Source organism: Atractosteus spatula, chromosome 1 (assembly GCF_055471065.1).
Source record: "Atractosteus spatula isolate fAtrSpa1 chromosome 1, fAtrSpa1.hap1, whole genome shotgun sequence".
Taxonomy (NCBI): domain Eukaryota; kingdom Metazoa; phylum Chordata; class Actinopteri; order Semionotiformes; family Lepisosteidae; genus Atractosteus; species Atractosteus spatula.
Window position 1 is genome coordinate 50,970,145 of NC_142706.1, and position 21,886 is coordinate 50,992,030.

General features: G+C 38.3%; 1 protein-coding gene across 1 annotated transcript in view; it reads right to left on the bottom strand.

Moving 5' to 3' along the window:
* fam13a (family with sequence similarity 13 member A) overlaps positions 1-21,440 on the bottom strand; it is a 100,987-nt gene extending 79,547 nt beyond the window's left edge. The window contains exons 1-3 of the mRNA XM_088909914.1: positions 21,188-21,440; positions 16,005-16,194; positions 7,137-7,346 (exon numbers count right to left, since the gene is read on the bottom strand). Coding sequence (XP_088766040.1) covers positions 7,137-7,346; positions 16,005-16,194; positions 21,188-21,259 — 472 coding nt within the window. The 5' untranslated portion in view covers positions 21,260-21,440. The remainder of the gene's footprint in view (positions 1-7,136; positions 7,347-16,004; positions 16,195-21,187) is intronic.
* Between the last annotated feature and the right edge of the window lie 446 nt (positions 21,441-21,886).

A 21,886-nucleotide genomic window follows, 5' to 3' on the forward strand; every position in this document is an offset into this window, starting at 1 on the left:
TATAAATGAACTTCACAACAGAGATGCAACGACTGGGAATCAAAACAAAAACAGATGATCTGAAAAAAGGTAAGCATGCATGGTACGACTGAACCCAAGGAGCGTAAAGAAATAGTTAAGTGAGACCTCAAAGGCAAATTAAAAATATTTCCGATTACATCACATGGGTATGTCCTCTATTGTTCTCAATCATCTTCATTATTAAGTTTTCTGTCCCTGATTAGATTAGATCACACAGATGCTTCTCAGGACTGAAGGCCAATGGGCAATGATAATATTAGAAACAGGACAGTATGTTCAAGAATTTGGTTGAGGCACAGGTCTTAGTGGCTGTCATGGATGGAGTCAAAAGCAATGGGAAATCCAGGATTATAGGAGACTAAGGAAAAGCTCCACATGATATGAGTCTCACTGGGAAAATTCAAGGGGAGGTGCCAAAATGTGACAGGTCTTATATTAATAACAGAAACAATAACAATACACTTTATCAACACTTTACAAAATGTGAATACTGTATATAAACTTTAATGTCAATATTTACATAATAATCTTAAGTATTTTATAGTACCTTAAGCGCGCATACCACAAAATTAAAGCAAATTAAAAAGCAAAGAAAACAAAGTGGATAAAAAGATGAAAGTAGACCGTTATTTAGTTAACACAATTAATTAAAACATTGGTTTATGTAATTATAGTACTGTAGTAACATATCTTCTGTAAATATCTTAGTTTATAAAATCAAAGTTGAATAAGTTAGCCAGCAGCTAACTTGCAACTCTCAACTGACTCACAACCCATTAAAGCTCAGCGGGTGTGAGCCTGGTCAATACCTGGATGAGAGGCCTGGGAAAAATTAAAGTTGCTCCTGGAAGACATATTAGAGGTGCAAGTAGGGGGTGCTCACCCTGCAGCCTGTGTGGGTCCTAATGCCCCAGTGTAGTGATGGGGACACTATACTTTAAAAAAGCACTCTTCTCAATGATACTGTATGTAAAACTGAGGTCCTGACTCTCAGTGGTCATTAAAAGTCCCAGGGTGTTTCTTGAAAAGAATAGGAAGGAGTGTTACCCCAGCGTCTTGGCCACATTTTCAATTGGCCTTTACCATTTATGGCATCCTAATAATCCTTATCTATTAATTGGCTTCATCACTCTGTTCTTCTCCCCACTGATAGCTGATGTGTGGTGAGCGTATTGGTGCACTTTGGCTGCTGTCACATCATCCAGGTGGGACTGCACATTGGTGGTGGTGGAGGGAAGTCCCCATGACCTGTAAAGCGCTTTGAGTGGAGTGTCCAGAAAAGCACTATATAAGTGTAAGGAATAATAATAAATAATTGTAATAAATCAATATACAGTATATAGTATCTTACAAATGTATTAAAAATTGTATTATAAATGTATTTAATATTAACCATCCACACTAAGGGGCTTCCCAAGCAGCTTTTCTTAAGCACTTACAGCTGTTTTCCTTAGCACAGGTTGAGTCCCGTCCTTAGCCAACTGTGGCTGGGACACCCCAACACAGAATACCAGGCCAGAGTTCCCAGTTGTATACAGGCCAGGAGTGCTGCCTGGTGAAAAACCAGCACTGCCTTGCCAAACAAATGCGTGAACACAGACAAAATGTACACATAAATCTATATTGAAATACTGTTTCATAGTACTACACCTATGCTATAAGATCATTTGCCAGCTAGCAGCTGAGGTGGTACTGTACGTAATCGCATAGCTCTCAAATCTCAAGCATTGGGACCAAATCTAACAGTCTTGTACTGTACCTTGGCCCGAACAATTCACACATCTGTATCAAGCCTAGTTGGTTAAAAAAACTACGTAATGAATGTAACATTTTGAAACTGTTGTAGAGACGCGTGCCTCTGTGGTTGTTGTACATGAATAAAAGAAACCATCAATACAAATAGTGTGCAGACAGCTTTGGAGGCTTGATAGCTACTGTATGTTAGTAATCAACGCAGAAGAAAAACACAGCATTTCCTCGCAGCCGAATCATCAGGTCACAGTGTGTCCTTTCGCCGCTTGCTGACATTGGTGAGGAACATAATTTCTAAAGAATAATAATGGATGTGGAAGACAGTTTTCAAAGTGAAAAAATACTTATGGCCTAAATGAGCACAAAATGATATACACAGCCTGATAAGCAAAAAAGAACACAATGATGGTGTCATACAGACAGAAAACGGCAAATAACAACGTGGTTTAAGCGCAAAGCTCTTCCTCGGTCAGCATTATGTGTAATCTAAATCTTTGAATTCTATATTATCAGGCAAGTTGATGTGGTCAAATAATGTCTTGTTCAGGATAGGACTGTTATTATCCAGTTACAATAATACAGATAGCTAGTTAGATCACAAGCCAGTACAGTAATCTAGCTGTCGACAGCGTATTGGGGGCAGGACTGACGTTAACGTGCCACATGTCATCTGCGGGAGGTTACCACCTTGCCTAAACCTTTTCCTGCGGCAAACCAGGATTTGGATTATTATTTATTATACATTTTGTTTTCAAATATATGCTTTCAAATTCTCCAAACTCCTGTACTTTTGAAATCATTTTTGGTTTAACCTAAACTTTACCATTTAACATGACTAAGTAAGCGCACTTCTCCAAAATCCGGTTTGGTGTTAAAATGAGGAAACAGTCAAACATATGACAACCATTTGTTTAAACAGCACCAAAAACCGCAATAACAGTGTAATCTCACTAACACTTTTAAAACATAAAAGGGTTATTTCTACATGATCTACTGATATTTTAGACTAGTTTAATTTGATGTAATCGATTTGAACTGGGGGCTTGTTTTAAGAAGATCATTATTGTAAACTGAAGACCTACTAGAAAAAAAGGTTAAATACTACACACAGAAATATATTTACTTTTGCCAAAACAGGTCTTATTAATGTATTCTTGCTTTTCATAGTTTGAAGCTAAACATTTTCTCAAGTCTTCTCTGCTGTAATGTAATCTTACTGACCCAAGCAGAAATAAGGAGATATCGAAGTTATCTTTGTAATTAAAATTCATAAGGTTTTGTAACATTGTATTCTGAGTTTTATAACTCATACCTTAAAAGTGAGTGTTCAAAATATGTAATTAGATAAAGTATTCATATTTGGTATAGAGCCAATAAATGTGCATTATCTAACAATAATATTTAAATGCTATGGGTTTCATAGCAAAATGTCTGCATATGCTTTAAACATTTATTTTATAGGTGGAAAAAAGACCCCAATGTACTGTAGAATGTACTGTATATTAAAATTGATTTTATGCCATAACAAATCCAATTGAGATATGGTTGTTTTTGGTTATTATTACATACAGATTTATATAATTATATCAAGAAAATGTCTGTAAAGTGAAAATTTTTAGTTTGATGATAGGAATGTCTGCAAAAAGTTGACAGACTTTTAAAATGCATTATGATTTGTATCTGTTGATTAATAATTGAAATGTGCTTGTCATCCTTCATCTGTTTTTAAGAAGTTTTTTCAACTTTCCCAACATAGGAAAGTTTCTACTAAACACATATTTTGGGGAAAAATAATATTGGTATTTTATTTTAAATTGTGCCTGTGGTTCTTTATTTCTAGTGTGGTATTATATTTTTTCCTTTAGTTTCTGAAGTCTGGTTAATATGATTAGGCTTTATTGCCAGAATTAGGTATTTTATATGCATTCATTCAAGTGTCCAAATCTGCAAATCTAATTTATAGCTTAAGTGTCATTGAAGTTAAAGCATCGACACATTCTTTTTAAAGGGTACATTGGGAAGTACCAAACAATAAATACAGTGAAAGCCCGGTATATTGACATTCGCAGCTGCACTCATGATTTAACTGCATACAACAATATCTTATTTCATCCAGTCATGTTCATTTTAGGCAACATGTTCCAAGAGCAAACCCTGTACCCAGTAGGAGTGCCAAATGACCTGTGTCTGTGAGTTCAGTAGATGGCAAACAACTCAACTATACGAAAGTGAAGTAGGGAAAGTCGCACTGAGACTGTTACAGAAGGAGACACCACCCCCTTGGACCCTAGACAGTGTTAAATTCTCCTGCAGGGGGAGGAGGAATGGTGCTGTGTGACTCTGAAGTCATAGTCGCCTGTGAGCACCTGCAATTGAGTCACAGCAGGACAAAAAACAGCATTTTTTAGTCTGCTGGTCAACTAAATCTGTACTACAGTGTATCCAAGCAATCAAAGTTTTTGTCCACCATTTATTTGAAGGAAAAAATGGTGAACATTTATGGACAAATAATTTCTAACACTGCACCGTGCTTCACTCTGCAAGTCATCAGGTTTCATTTGCTAGACTAATGAATGTAATTTTCCAGTAAACATTTTTATGAATTTCTCAAAGAGAAATAGTTGTCTTTGAGATACACAAACACTGTTAAAATTGCAACATGTCTTTGAGGAAACGCATCAAATAAGTCTATTGTTCCTTATCACCTCTGAAAAGAACAACTGAATTATTCAAACACAAATAGAATATACATAGATTACCATGGGCCCACAGTACAATCATTTACATTTAACAAGGGTTTAAATAGGGGTGATATTGTCGAATATTTTCCCAACCATTGGAAAAATAAATGCTACGAATAATTTTGACAAGAATCATTTGGAGACAGCAAAGAGATCTGCACAATGAGAATGGAAAGCTCTATTGCCTGTGTTGAAATGACTCACCACCTCCTCAAGAAACTCCTCAGATACTTTTTAACAACTCATAAAGTTTCATTAAAGGTAAAAATTAGGTACTGACTTCTATTACACAGAAGAAGTCAGTGTTATTTCATGTAATGTAATACTAATAAAAGAGAGATGAGTATAACTCTGAGCCTATCTATCATCTCCAAGACTAACTATAACAACACTGGCATGAAGAGAAAGTGTCTTCTGATTGTAATTTCAACACTACCATAATTGTACAGGAATAATTACTGCCAGTATGAATTTTAATGAATATGCACATAATCATGCTTCATGGCCAAGTCATATCATAACAGGTAAGGAGGTATTTTAATGAGCTAGCATGAACAAGCATAATAATAGGGAGGAAATAGGCCCATACACGATTGTTTGTAAGATTTACATAATTTTTAATCAATCTTTGTTTGTGAGAAACAATACAATTTCTTTCTTCCGGAAAACAATTCTCCTTGGCTCAAAACATGAGAGATGAATTAACATTCATAATACGGAGTTAAGCTCTTTGGAGATTGTTCATACTAATTAAGGCAAAATGATAAAAACAGAGAAAAAAGACATTTTAAAAACTGAAATAGTCCTTTCACTCAGTGGTACTTAACCTGAAATAATCAGTACCATTTATTATGCAATTCTGACATGAGGTGCCATATAATGTAAAAGTTAATGTGAAACAGTATCTACATCTATGTGCAGTGAAATCAAATCCCAGTGACCAGAGGGAAGGTAATGTATATGAATTTCTCCTGGCACAGAGGGTGCACCATCTGCACATAATATTTAGAAACACATGTGTAGTGCAGGAGTATTAAGGTCACTCTGCATAAATACATCAGTCTTCTGGTGAGATGTAAGCATTCAATGCTTTTACATCTCAGCTTTTAACCTACAGGTATCCTGAGTCCTGGACTTCCAAACATGACTGTAGACATCTATTATGCCATATTTACTATCTGCCTCTGTCTGATAAATTATTCATCCAGAATTTTGCATTTAGGTCCGACAAATGCTCTGGTGAATCTATAAAGAGATTTAGCAAAAAATGTAATTCTATAACCCAAAAAGAGTTTTTTTTGGGTTATAGCTTGTCTGGATAGGCTCTGGCTCCCCCACAACTCTGAATTGGAAGAAGCGGTTAAAAATGGATAGATGGTCAATACAGTATCTGCATCAAACAGACTTTGTTTTATACTCATAAATGGAGTTATAACAAAGTTATAATAGAAATTTGGGAAGAAGGTTAGGTCTTAATCTCGCACACTTTCTTTCACCTTCTTATATAATATTCATCCTTATGGTGAGGCCACCAAAATTCCCTCAGCCAGGTTCTCTACTCCAAATATACTCTGCATATCTCATCCCTGTCTCGCATTTATTAGGATCTAGCCAAACTACAGTATGGAATATAAACCATGGATCCTGTGATACCACATGATCTACTGTGAAAGTGAAGGTCTAGACTGGACTTGCCCATGTACCATTGACTCTCAGGACACTTTTCTTGATGCAGACCTTTGTCAAAACATCTCTCCTTGCCATACACAGTCTGAACACTGATATAGAGCATTCGCTTCCAAGTAGAGAAGTCCTCTAAATCAAGTTTCCTCATAGTTCATGGAAACCCGAGAGGGTGATATTAAATGCCACTATATCTCTTTTGAGCACAGGACAATCTGGTTGAGGCCATTGTGTTGTGGTATTTGGAAAATGGAAAGCAGATGTTTTAAACCAATGATGAACCACCACAGTACTCAAAGGTTGTAATCATACAACTATTACAGTATATGGATGTTGAAATAAAAAAAAAAACTGCTCAGTTTGGTCACCATGATTCAACAAAGTTATTACTGCTCTGAAGTAATAATAACCAGTCTAGAGAAGAACATCTAGGTACAGTACATTCAAGTCAAAGAAATGTTCTACTCCGATAGGCTAAAAGAACTGAATCTTTTTAGTCTTGACCAGAGAAGATTACGAAAGCTTGAGTAAAGTAAGCTCTATGGATTTCTTCACAATCAACACAAATAACTAAATACAGGAAGCATATTTATAAGGGGCAGCATATTTAAAATCAATAACAGGAGGCACCTCTTTTCATGAGAGGCTATAGGAGTCTTGAACAAGCTACCCACCACATTGTCAAACTCAACACTTTAAGATTAATACTGTACCTTTGATTGACTTTTTTCAACAGAAGTTATCATGACACAAAAAGAGGCTCTGCTTTTTAGAGTGGAAGGGAAAAAAGACTATAATATAGTAAAATAAAAACCCAGAGCAGCCTGAAGGATGTTGTTCTCCAAAGACAAAAATCTTTTGGGAGGCGATAAATCATTAGTGGACGCAAACAGCGAACAGGCCCTTCTTTGTCCCGGTTTGAAATAGCACTGCACTCACCGTGGTACAGGTGTATCAGTGCTGTCTGAACAGTGGAGGTGATCACCCCCCCAGGGAGATCCCTGAGGAACTGTTTCAGGAGGCTGGCTACTGAGCAAATGTCTGCTTCCTGGAGAAGGTCCACCGTCTCCCTGCTCTCGCACCTCCTGCGCAGCCGTTCCACAGCTTTTACATTCCCGTTGACTCGGAACAGGCCTTCCTGCTGCATCCCTGCATTAGGAGAGAAGAGGAGATGAGTGACCCTGCCTGAGAAACACTCCCATTATCATTACTCTGGTACTTAAGAAGGCAGCAAAGCCACCTGTAGACAGATCGCTATAATCAGTCCTAAGAGTCTCTTTGACATCATGGAACAGGCACATTTTAATTGAGGTTTTATTATAGTTACAGTGCACTGGTTTTCTCATGTGAAGAATGCCGTTAATTATGTGAAAAGCTATCACATGCTGTTGCTTGCTGGATTCTTATTGACAGTATCTGACAGTTAAATTTAATAGCCATGTGGCGCAATTCTGCATTGAGTGCCGTTCAGAATGCCAACAAGTTTTTTGTGATTCTTTTTCCTCTCGGATTCTCACATGGTGCTCCAGCACATACCAGTGTAGTTTCATCAGAATTCCAATCAAGGTTGTTATGCACATAAACAAAGCTATTACCCATGAATAATGTCTAGGGAATACTAGGACACTGTGCAGTTTACACAGATATTAGTTGAGGATTTGACAGGAAGTGTAAACTTTATACAAACAAATTTCCCAAATATTTTCATTTATAAAAAATATTAATTATATTATTATAATTAATATATATATAATAAATAATAATTATAATTATACATCCATTTATTTTCTAACCACTTATTCAATTAAGTGCCTATCCCAGCAAGCAACAGGCGCGAGGCAGGATACAACCTGGACAGGACAACCAGAGCAGACACACAGACACTCCTACTCATTTCAGGGCCAGATTCTCAGAAACCAATTGATCTACCAGCATGTTCCTGAACTGTGGGAGGAAACCAGAGCACCTGGAGGAAGCGAACACAAAACCCATGCAGATAGCACCCCAGAAATTGATCTCAGGCCCCAGTGCTGTGAGGCATCAATGCTAACCATTGCATCACCGTGTTTCCCATTTAATAATTGAAATTATTTTGAAATCCCAGGGGGTGCACTGTTGTACCCTTAAGACAGACACTTCGTCCTTATTAGATTATAATATATACTGTACTTATTAGATTGTTATTATGGTAAGGTGTTATGGATAGAAAGTACTGTATCAGCCATATACTGTAGCATAATAAAGTTATTTGTTTTGGAATCAAGCTTTAAAGCAAAGAAAAGTGTTAAATAAAAATTCTATTGAATTAATTATTTTAATTAATTTACATAATTGTTCTTGACCAATCCCTTGTTGTTTTGTACATTTTTATCTTTAGCCCCTTTTTTTTTACTGTACATGTAACAGGGCACTCAACAGTGCACTCATGAAGTGATGGAAACTGCTCTCTATATAAGTATTGAAAGCACAACATTGACACCTAGTGAGACAAAGCTGAAAACACACTAGGAACACCCTAGTTTGTTCCTTCAGTTCACAGATGTGATGAAAACAACAAAAGATATTCAGTGAAGATGGACTTACCAAAAATATATGTTAATAATAAGTTAAAAGACGTTTCCTTCAGGTGCAAGGAAATACCTCCCAGATTGACTGTATAAACGCAGTGTGGTTTGCAGTTAGTATAGAGACCCACTGCATGAAGTGTCATTGTAGCACAAAGCACATTACAGCAGTTCTTGCAAAATAACACTGGTTAATTTTCATGCCTCATGAATCTTTTAGAATCGAATTCTTCACTTACATAGAGCCCTGCAGTTTTGGATCAGTTTACATTCCTGAGCTACTAGCTCTTTTAGATGACATTTCAGGGCCTTCAATGTTGTCTTACTGGTCTCTATTGTGACTGGGTGAGTCACTGGTGGAGGAGGAATTTTCTGTTCAGAGATGTTGAAGTAGGTTGGACAAACCCCAATCACAACAGAGAAGAGGCATGATTGAAATAGGTGAGCTTTAAGTGGTATTACTCGCTTGGCCAAGAGAAACTTTTATGAATCCTTCTTTAAGGGTGGGGCTGTCGGAACCCCTCTGCTTTAATGAGGCATGAGCCAGGCAGCTGCAGCAAAGATGGGGTGATGGGAGGGATGAGAAATAAATTATGGTGCACCCCAAAGCGCAATGCGCATAGGATATTTTAAGCGACTGAGGAGTGTAACTTCTCACATTGAATAAGAGTGTGAGGAAAATAGAGAGAAATGTCTAAATATAGCCCTGTCTGGCTTATGATGAGGCAAAAACGTTGGAATTGAGGACAATCCTTAGAGACTCACGTAAACTGGAATTGCTTAAGTTTCTCTGTACAGAGAGGAAATCAGATATTTCAATAAACAGAGTTAAGGCTGAATGAGCTAGAATGGGGGGATGCATCTGAAACTGTATTGAAATAATTTTGAGCTGGTGTGGCAGCTGTGAATACTTAGTGCTGATTTGGCAGGCACATCCAATGAGCTGCCTGAGATTTAGAGCCAATGGCAGTGATGATGGCTGTCGCCAGCTAGTCACTCATTCTGCTGCTCTTATCAGCTACATCTTGGCCAATGATTGCGTACCACAGAGAAAGTCCGAACTAGGGACTACGCTGTTAATGCTGGGAGAAGGGAAGTTATGAAGTGGACAAGTCAATGGTGAGGTGGTTTAACCAGAATACATGTGCGTAACTGTATCGCGAGGGCAAATCCTGAAGCAAGCAGAGGATGGACTGAAAAGGGAGAGTCAGGTAAAGTCATCATGGATTGGACAGGCAGAGGTGCAGACATCCCAATTTTGAAAAATTGATTTCAGGGAGGGGTGGGTGTCACGATGCATAGTTTAGGACCCTATCCAGACAGTATAATCCGGAAGTGACTGGAATAAGACTTCAAGGGAAACACAGCAGGAGCAGGATGGGATGGCAGACAGGGTGGCGTGATGGCTGTGATCAGGTGCTCAGGGGATGTGGCGCAGGCGAACAGGTTCAAAACAGTCCAAATAGGGAAACCATGGCACAGTCCAATATCCAAAACCGGGAGGTCCATCCAAGACAAAAACGAGTAAAAACAAGGAATGGGGACGTGGAACCAGGAAGTTAAAAATTGACTGACAAGGCCAGGCGCTCCGAGCCCCGGACTCAGCTGGTCAGGACGCGTTTGGAAGCCTATGCCCTCAAGTCGCGGACGTGGGGAGACTTGATGTTAGGTGGGCCTCCAGGCGTCCATCTTCCAATGCAGAGCCAGGAGTAGCGAGAGCACCAGGCTTAAATAAGGAGGGACAAACAGAGGGCAGGTGCACATAATAAACTAAAATACGAAAGGGCCGGAGCGCCCTTAAGAGGAGGGATTACGATCATGACAGGGGGGTCGTCCCTTCCGTGAAAACTTGCGGATCAGGGGTGGGGGGGTCCTTGAAAAAAATCACAGCAATATAATTAAATAATTCACGGATACTATAATATTTATGCAATACACTATAGATACTGTAACGAATCTGCCCCTGCGGATAACAGGGATGTTGGCTGCCCAAGAACCCGGATTCGCTACAATACTGTAACTCACCATTCCAGTTGAATAATCTCACTTTCTTTGAAAACTTTCGTTGTACAGAGATGCGGCTTGTTTAGCAGATTTGAGTAGATTCTCAGATGGTTCAAGGTCATATTATCTTCTTAGATAATTCGCTGATGATTTTTCGGACCGCGCCAAGTGAAAAATTTGGGAGCCCGGGGACGATTTCCAGGAGATTATGGATCACTTGTGGGAGTCAGGGAGGAGACGCTGATTTTCTGGAGACTCCCGGGACTTCCGGGAGACTTGTGATGTCTGGAGGTGAAGCTGCGAGATGCCCAATACTTCTATTGGTGCATGCAGGCAAAGGCCCAAGACAAAAGTAGGGGAGACATAGCAGAGAGATGGAGGAGCCCAGACCCAGTTTAGACTGATCAGAGGCCCACTTAGAGGCAGAACGTCAGAAGCTGAAAAGGCACCTCTGGCCACAGCATTCTGCGCAATAAGGTCTGGATTTGGAGACTAGGACTTGATGTTTGACCTTTTCATGAACTTTGCTTTAGTGATACAGTTTCTTGAAAAAGTAGCCAGTCCCTTCCTATGGTGTCCCTTTTTTAAAAGGTTGGATTCGCATTTTTTAAACTTTAAAAGCTGAATGCTCAAACTGAAGATCTGAAAGGTTAAGACATGTTACAATATATGTAAGCAAAAACTAAAGAGAAAAAATGAAATATGTTGATTGCTTAAGTCTACAGCCTTTGAATAAGAGTGTGAGGAACATAGAGAGAAATGTCTAAATATAGCCCTGTCTGGCTTATGATGAGGCAAAAACGAAAGAAACAATTTCTTTTCCTCTAAGATTTGCTGGTACTTTGGCAGCAATCGCAGCCACAAGCCTTTATATATTGGTCTACCAACTTTGCATAATTGCAAAATGCAATTTTTACTCACTTGTTTTTACACATTTCCTCAAGCTCTCTCAGGTTGTTTGGGATTCAGTTCTGTACAGCAGTTTTCAAGTCTTTCCAGAGATTCCCAATAGGATTCTAGTCAGAACTTTGACTGGGTCACTCAAGGACATTCACTTTCTTATCCTTGAGCAATGTCAGTGTAACATTAGCCTTATGCTTTGGTTTATAGTCCTGATGAAAGGTAAATGTTTTCCCAGTTATCTTAAATATGTTGATGGCTAAAAGAAGTTTGAAGCAAAAAATATTACAGTAGTTTAGGCTTCTCAAGTAATAGTGTGACTATTGACCAAAACATTTTTTCTTCTCTGATTTGCCAGTATTTTGTTCCTTCTATGGTCCCATCAGTCTTGACAAGATTCCCAGACTCTGCTGATGAGCAGCAGAACTGCAACATATTTCTGCCACCATTATGTTTGACAGTAGAGATGGTGTTGACAGATTGATGCACTGTCGGGTTTGGATCAAATATCTGGCTTTGTACATAGAGCAAAACATTCCAGTTTTGTATTGTTCGACCACAAACTCTTTTGCCAAATGTCTGCAGTATCACTTAGATGTCATTCGGGAATTGAGATTTGTTTTCAATTCCATACTAGCCTGCTGTGTAGAATCCTATGACCCATGGAAATTTTTAGCCCATTTTAGTTTCTGAACTCTGTAACTCCTTCAAAGTTGTCATTGGTCTCATAGTGGCATCACCAACCAGTTACCTTCTTGCCCAGCTCCTCAGTGACTGGGTCCATTTCCTTTTTGAATTATTTACTTCAAAGCCTTTATACAACTTTGTCCCTGAGTTGTTCTGAAAACTCCTTAGACTTCAGGGTTGTATGTTTACTTGAAACTCACTACCTGATGCCTGATGGTTGATTACCAGAGAACAGCATTAAGTTAAAAGATGTTGAACCCATTTGTTTTGGGATCAGTGCTGGAAGTCTATAGTTCATTAAAGGATCTAATGGAATTATTGAATAAGCCTTTATATTCAAGCAATCAAGCAGGCATTCTAAAGGTTAACATACCCAAAGAAGGTGTCACGATCGCTAACCCCTCCTCTTAAGGGTGCTCCAGCCCTTCCTTGTTCTGCCCCATTGTCTGCACCTGTTCCCTAATCCCGCTCCCCCTTAAAAGCCAGACGTGGACCTTACTCCTGGCTCATCATTGATTTCCGCATCGTGAGAGCCCGGGGTCCTGCTGCGTCTGGCTCCGTTATGGTTTTAACTTTCTGTTCCTGATCCCCTGCCCCGCCGGTCCCTACCCGGCTCATGGTTATAATCCCTGGATGGATCTCCTGGCTTTGGACTCTTCTCTCCCTTTTGGATTCCTCGTTTGGACTTTGGCTTTGTTTGTTCGCCCGGACTCACTTCCCCAGGACACCGGCTCACCTTGGACACGCCCCCCTGTATCCTGACCCTTTCCTGCATGACTATTTTTCCCCTTGTGTCTTCACAATTCTGGATCGTGTCGTCCGCATAGGGCCCGGAAGGAACTGGATCGTGACAGAAGGCTCCACAACTGAAACGTTGTGTTCCCTTTCTTCTCTTTTCAGCATGGAATAAACCTATTACTTGTTACATTCTAAAGGTGATCTCAGTAAGTGGCACTGAAATCAGGTTTGTTTTTAAAAAGGATATAAAGCCTTCAAACTAGTATTTGCTACTTGTTGTAACAAATGTTTTACACCTATGAAGGAAGCATGAAAGCAGCCTGCACTGCTAAACCACCACAAATTACTGTTAATCCTATTCATTTTTTTAATAAAAACAAATGTCATAAAAGACTAACCATACCAAAATAGCTTCATAACACTACTATTACTATTGAGTAGTTTATGAAAAAAGACCCAATAAAATAGTATTCATAGCTTAATGCCAGAGGCCTTTCTGGCAGGATTGTCCTGAAATTGTCCAGATCTGCTCCTAAAAGGGACACTTTTGTGATTGAATTTCTGAACAATGATTTCCAGACAACAGGCCAGCAATAACCATATAAGTAGCGCAAGAGAAAATGTCACTGTGACTCATCTTCTGACCACATCTCATCAGGAGCTTTTTTGTTCAGCCCAGTCAAAGGCTCATATTACAGGGCACAATTACACCATTTTAAAATTTGACATTCAAGACCAAAAGAACAGAGCTCCTGTTCACTGATCTATTAACACATGCTTAAGTATTTAAAGTCATTGGAGTTAACCAGTTTAACTACTACAGTTGAATGTTTAACTGTGGCAAAGTATTGAATGAGGATTTAACAGCCTGTGAAATCCTGTACACAGGCTTTATACAATTTGTAAATTAGAAGCAAAATATCACTCTATGCTAATGTGAGATTTTGGGAATTGTTCTTAAAATTTAATGTTTAGAAATATCTAAATATATTCTAATTCTGTTTTCTGATTATTTTCATTTAAACCAATAGGACTGTGAATAAGAGAGAAAATTACCATTACTATGACCAGCTCAAACTCATTAAAAATGGTCAACATCATAGTTGTAAATTCAGTGTCTGGAGCCATAAAGTAATTGATGTCAAAGTCTATAGGATGGAATGCCTGTTTGATATATGACTAAGATTATTTGAATTATGTCTCTTTCACCTGAGTCTACAGAAACCTTTCAAAAAATATAAAAGGTCAGTGTAGTTTAGTTCCAAGGAGGCCTGACATGTACTGGGGCACTTTTCAAAGGATTCTCTGGGTAGTTCCATGGTGACAGTTTTTACACTGTCAATGACTCAAGGCGATGAAGTCTTATGTTTCAGCAAGATAGATTACCTTTACACAAAGCCAAAGTGTGAAAAGACAATGTCATAAAAGGCTAAGAAGAAAAACTGTATCTCGCACTCAGATGACACTTCAGCTCCACCTCTCCCACATTACCTTGAACTATGCCTTCCAGCTTCCAGAGGCCAGAGTTATTATTCTAAGCATTTTCACATGACACTGTGATGATCACTTTCTAACATCCAAAGAAGTTCTCTTTATTTAAAAAAAAACATGCACACAGAGATGACCTTTAAAACATGAATTTATGATGCTTGTATTGTTATGAAAATGTCAAAGGGGCAGATCACTTTACATATACTGTATAGAAATGTTTAATATTAGTTTATTTGGCTGGTACTTTTATCCAAAGTCATTTTACCCATTTACACAGCAATCTGAGTGAAGTACAGTACTTTGCTTATGGTGGGATCACTGGCACACCCAGGATTTGAACACATAACCTTCCAGTTACAACTCCAGAACCCTAATCACTATCCCACACTGCTGCAAATTAAAAGCCCATAGAGGAAGAAGAAATCCCTTCCATTTTGATTTCTGAGTCTGGTTACAGCTCATTGTAAACTATCACTGTGCTGAATCATCTGTCAAGGATGCCTTTATTACTGCTTATAGTCTCAGCAACCCACAACATACTCTGAAAGCATAATGCACAAGACAGGACTACAGCTGGGATGGGTTGTCAGTACACAGCACACAGGGATATATAGAAACGCCAACGAACCTAGACAGCATACTGTATCTGTGGAAGTTCACAAGGAGAACATGCAAACAATAGACAGATAGTAGACAGGTCCCCAGTGAGAACTCATATCCAGAACCCAAAAGCTGTGAGACAGTAGCACTAACTGGCATTACACCCTGCTGCCCTTCTAGAAATGCAGATATAAGAAACAAAACACAAAGTTGTACAGTATGTCTGGATATTGGCTAGTGTAATTACCACAAATTCATTATCATTCACAGCACTCTAGAACAGAATAGCTTTGTACACATCTGTATCAAACATTATTCAAATGACTGAAGCTCTCTTGAAAATGAATAATGGGATAAGAATGTCCCCAAAGGCTAAAATAAATGGAGTTACAAGAACATGAAAATATAACAAGCAAGACAATAGCATTTGGCCCATCTGGTTTGTTTAGTTGCTCATGGATAGTTGATCTGGGGGATCTTATCCAGCTGTTTCTTGAAAGATGTCGGCTGGGTGCCTTGTTCCATACTCCCACAACCCTAAAGGGCATTTTTAAAACCATACTTTATACTTTCCGTAAAATAATCATATTATAAATACAGAGAATATTTGCAAATCAAAGCACTTGCAACCTGTTTTTTTTCTCATGACATGTACACCTTGCTATAAGGAAATAACTGAAAGTGAAAAAGATACATCTAAACAATGATTTAAATCATGGTTCTTTACAATAGTTATTAAATAAATATGCAAATGTACATTTGGCTAAAGTAATATGGGCCACAGCACAGCTGGGATGTTGGGTTCACATTATTCTGTACCTACCGTTCTCCATTAAGTATTCCACCATGTTCCTCACCACCAGCGGAATCCCATCTTTCAGAAGGCCCTGCTTCTTGAGATCTGAGAGTGAGACGCCAAACACCTTCCACATGCTGGGCTCTTTCTGCTTGATGAGTGGCAGCTGCACAATCTTCTTCATGTCCTCTTTAATTTGTACCGCCGTCCTGTTATGCTGCAAAGAGCAGAGGAGAGGTGCACAGTCCACCACAGTCACCACGGGGGGGTTCATTATTGTCTACTTGTAGGACATTGAGTTCACTCTAGAAAATGCACAGAGCTTTTGGTTTCCAGCTTTGACCCAAATCCACTTGTCTTTTTGTGATAAAAACAAAAATTCATTGCAGAAAGGGGAGAGGTGTGACCTATGCACCTGTTACCAAGACAGGATTTGGTTGCTATTTGCTTGTGTCACTACAGTAACCGCTACACCAGGAGGCGTGATCTTAGCCATGCTGTCACAAGAGCCTACGGAGAGAACTTGCACAGTGTGTCTCAGACCAACAGTCACATCTAAATGCACATTGAAACAATGCGAAAAATGCATTCCCTGTGGCAAATACAGTCTATTACAACAGCAGGAGCAAAGGAGCTAAGGGTATGAACCAACACCCTCACACACACCCAATCGCCTGATCCACTGTGAATAGGGCTGTAGGCTACAAACATGCTGAAAAGGTTCTTGAAAAGGAGGAACAGGAACGTCAGTAAAATTGACACAACCTCTTATACCAAGTTTAACAGGGAACATACCCTGGTACACATTTTTAATTTTAAATATCAAAACAAAGCTCCACTGCTGTTTTTTCAGAGTCTTTCACTGTATTAAAGCAACACTGGCAGAATCTCTCCTTTTAGTGAAAGTCTGGATACAAACACAGACTGAACCCACAATGTTTATCACATCGTATGTAGCATATTGTACCATGCTATAAGTGGGTAAGCTGTAGGTCTTTGTTGGTGATCATGTGTAACAGTGTCTTTAGTCAAAGACATCCTGTCATGGACACATGCAAATACTCCAGAAAGCCACTTTATTCAGTTGACGGACATAAGTAAGCCTTTTCCTCTCTAACAGTAAGAAGGCAAAGTCCATACTACAGCCCATCCTGGTTTCAGTAGCATTAAACAGACTACAGAATTTATGATTCCTCCTCTGGATAGGATACCAGTCCATTGCAGAGAATACCCCCAAACAGTGCTGGTTCTTATTTATACAACTGGGTGAACTGGAGCAGGCAGGATAAAGTACCTCACTGAAGGGTAAACAGCAGTGTCTACAGTAGAGACATGAACCCACCATCAGTCAGTTATCAGTCCAACAGTTTACCCACTACACTATGCTGCTCTTTTAAACCTTAAACTTTTCAAGTTTGAGAAACAGTGTCCATATTTAATCTATTAAAATACATCACACAACAGACAATAGACTAATAGATGCACAAAACCTTCAACTTAGCATTTGAAGTTTATCTTTGAAAACAACAAGTAAAATTAACAAGTGAAAGTTCCACTTTCAAAACAACATCATGCAGCTTTATTACAGGTCCCAGACCAATGTATTCATTTACATTCAGATTTCCAAAAATCTTAAGTTCAAACTTTTTGGTGTCACTAAAGCCACTGCACTGAAAGTGGTCTAAAGGTGAAAAGAAAATACTTTGACCATGGGCATGTCTAGTGCCTCTTTCAGTGCATCTGGGAGGGGAGGTTGGCTCAGTTGTGGGGTACCCTGTCCTTTGACGTGTTACTTCAACACGGGGTCAGTTTGCTTGGCTTTGCAGTACTGTAAATCAGGATTTCTCAATCCCGGTCCTGTAGGTTCATATATCTGCTGTATCTTCTTCTAGCAAGCGCTAGAAGCTACAATCTTCAAGCACACCCCATTTTCAGATTCAAAAAGCCTTCTACACACACAACTGTAGGTTTGAGGATGTGTCATCTTCTGACTGAGAGATTGCCTTAATTTGTACTAATGTAGCAGTGTTGTCCTTTATTAAGCATAAACAAATCACACACCTTCCTAGTATCTGTATTTTCTTGTCTCAAAAATGGGTGCAACAGAATGTAAAATTGCCTTAGGAATTTCAAATATAAACCATACTAACCAAACAGGAATGTACTGACCTATACCTGGGTCAGTCATACAGTATATTCTCCATTATACCCCAGTATGTTTTTTATTGTAAAATAATGCTTTTCTTAGAAACATTAAACATCATATTTAAATAATCCAAAATATAAATTATATAATACATTATTTATAATACAGTACATATCTAAACACACATGATAGTCTTTTTTTCATAATATTAGTCTATGGGTGAGACAGTTTAATCAAGAATGAAATGTACAGTATATTGCCACTATGGACATATGGCCACTACTTTACTACAGTACAGTGTTGCTGTTAACAGATTGCAATAGCTGAAACAAATGCTGTCACCAGGAGCTGCTGTGTACATACAGTGAAACAGTTATTCTAAATATCACAAACAATAATGTTCACTCAGGCATTCAGTCTAAGATGTTTCAGTTAAAGTCAAAGCTGATTTTTTTTTATCATGTAGTAATGTATAAACGTTCATCATTAGTTGCTCTGATCATTTTAGTTTCCTTAAATCAATATGTATGTCATGAAACAGGGCAAATGGTACACATATTGTGTGTATACACCATGTGCAAAAATTCATTTTAGGACCATCACATACTGTACTGTATGTCACAAAACCAGCTTAAGAAATATGATATGAACAAATTGAAAAGGCTCAGGTTGCCCAACACACTGTGTAGTGTTTTACACATTTTTTTCTTACAGACCTCATTTAGTTGTACTAATTTGTAGAAGGTGCTAAAGAAGATCAGGCAGTCTGAGCTGCCCTTCCTTTGATATGTTTGGCTAACATATGTGCCCTCAGCAGTCCCCTCCTCCACACATGTACTGTACAGACGGTCTTGAGCTTTGCAATAAAGAGCTTATACTGTAGGAAACCTGTTCTGATTTGGTTCCCCTCTACTCAATGAGATGTTTTATTGTAAAGTGTTTACATATTAATTTGTGCCTACAGGCATATGTATAAAACTGCTCTGACCTCCTCCACGATTTTGCAATGACATTTTTAGCAGTTCCAGCATTTAAAACCTTTATCTGGACTCCAGTATGTATGTACAAGCTTTTAAGAACTGTCTTTCAAACAGTCTTAGAAGAATACTATACCCTACTATAGTTCCTTTGTCCATTAATTTACTTGGGTGTCTGTTGAGAGATAATATTATCCAAGAACTGATACTTAATTGAATTGATATAGCCCTTTTGCATCCCAAGGGATCCCACAGCTCTAGCTATAGGAAAGGACTCATGTCATCCCCCTTCAAGGTGTGGTATTCACCTGGGTGATGGGCAGCATCCACACTACATGGCAGATCTGGTACTGTAGTGAGAAATTACTTCCTCAATTAACGTAGGGAGGAAATTCAGATAGTTCCAATTGTGCAAACCCAAAGAGTAATTTAGCCAGGAAACTATAGTTAACACTCCTACTGTTACAAATGAGCCATAGACTCTTTTCTGACCAAGTAATCAATACCTTGGTTTGATGTCTCCTACAATTCAGAATGTCTGCTCGCCAAATTGAGGAATTCTGTTCCAGATGGGAGAGTACCACCTGCTCACAATACTGGACCTCAGTTCCCAGTACTGACTTGCTTATCTTCTGAGATCTGACAAGATCAGGCTAGGAAGTTGTAATACTTCTCTCTTCATACAAGCTTGGCGTGTATTATGTTTATGACACAACTGATTTATTCACACACCTGAAGAAGGCTCCACAGCCACAACATTGTGTCTCTTTTCTTTTCCTTTCAACATGGAAATAACCTTTACCCGTTCATTTACACTTATGACATTTATAATTGTGCTATCTCCTGCTTGCACTAAAGATAACTAAAAACCAGTCATTGGAAAACTACATTTCTTTCAGAGAAGATGCACAATTAGTTGCATCAGAGAATTAGAGTTTTAAACATTTTCAACAGATTTATTTTTACTAAAAGGTGAACTCCCCGTGAGACTGAAAAGATCTGTGTTTCAAAACATAGATACGTACTGTACCTTTAAAAAAATTACAATAGTTATTTTTGCTCTACATTTATTTCTTTCCTTTTTAGTTCTTCCCAGGCTTCAACCTTAACAAGTTCCAGCATGCATCTCACTCTCAGTGTGTGGCCCAAATGACAACTGGCAGGACCCACAGGAAGTGCATTAACATCAACAGCTGCTCTGGCATTTGCATGTGCAACTAAACCCAGTCAAAAAGTCCTCCACCAGCTTTACTGGAAGAAACATTTCAGACCGAAATCCTTTGAATCACAAATGCTAAAAACAAATGCCACAGCAAATGTATTTCAATGCTGACAAAGTAAATAAAAGTCTTACTGGAACTTAAAAGAATGAACATTTCTTATACAAAGAATTCTTTGTAGTTTTTTTTTTTACTTTGCACATTTCTAATTTGTTCATTTGACACAAATATCAAGTTTCATTCAAATATAACTAATTTAAGTGGTCAATTGCTAAATTCAGTGAAACAATTCTAAATTTCATTCTTGTATGTTGAAATCACAAAGCAAAGTTTGAATGTGATGTCAGATCAAAACAGAAAGACAGACATTAGAAGAGTAAGAAAAATATCAATATTTTTTATAAAAACAATAGTACGACTTTCGACATGTTTTTTTAAGACTAATACCAAATTAATTTTCAAAACTTCCTATTGGCAATGTCTCATGGTATTGCAAGTTTTTTTAGTACAAAATACTGTGGTAAAAAGTTTGGAAGATTTCTTCCTCTACTCATTTATAAATCATGATCTTATAATGGTACACCAGTGAAATGGTGTTTGTATATTTTCTGCCCGGTATCTGTTGAAGCATAACTGTTTTTGTTAGTTTAAAACAATTTGTAGAAACAGGCCTTGTCCTCAGTGGTAGCTACAGACATGGATGGACAGTAGATTTAAATGCTTTCTGTGCTTAGTAGAAAGAAAGAGCAACATACTAAAAAAAGACTATTGTGTGTCATTTTCCACACAGCACATAAGGAGTGAAAAAGGAGAAAACATCAGAACAGTCCACATGTATGAAAAAGAAAGCCGGCTCTTTCTACTTACACAAATAGCTAGTGCTCCTGCCCCCATTCTTTCAGGAAGAGTCTGCAGAAAGAGATGAAGCTGTTGGGTCATTAATGTTAGGCTAAGAAACAAACACCCCAGTTTCCATCCCACTGAAGCAAAGCAAATTTTACAAAAGAGGTGGCATCCAGCAGATAGTGAACACCAAATTTCTGTGAAACACTGTGCTCAGAGTTCTTAGTTGGCTGCTCCGATTTACAATCCTGTCACAGCTCAGACACTCTTCCAGACTGAAATCTGAGCTCCGTGTTTCTATTGGCTAGATGTGCTGATCACGTGATCTACACAGCACAACTTTGAAAGAACTTCCCTTAAATTAGTATTGCTGCCCTTAAGGATAAAGTTTAGGAGAAAACAGATTCATTTTTACTAAAAGGTTAAGAGATAGGACTTCTAGTATTGGACACTGTGAAATACTCTTGAGCAAATATGTTCACTCTAAGTCTAAACTAGAGTGTACAATTTTAACTGAATTTGTACTCATGTTTCACAAAGGTATTTTAATTATTTATACATTTATTTGTAGGATACTGAATGCTATTACTAAATGTTGGGAAACTTGTAACATTTTCACTGTTTTTCCCAAGTTGGAAGTAGTAAACATTACAAGAAGTATTACTACAGATTTTCACCTTGTTTGAGGGGATTTAAGTCAACACCAGGCCAGTTCAAGGCAAG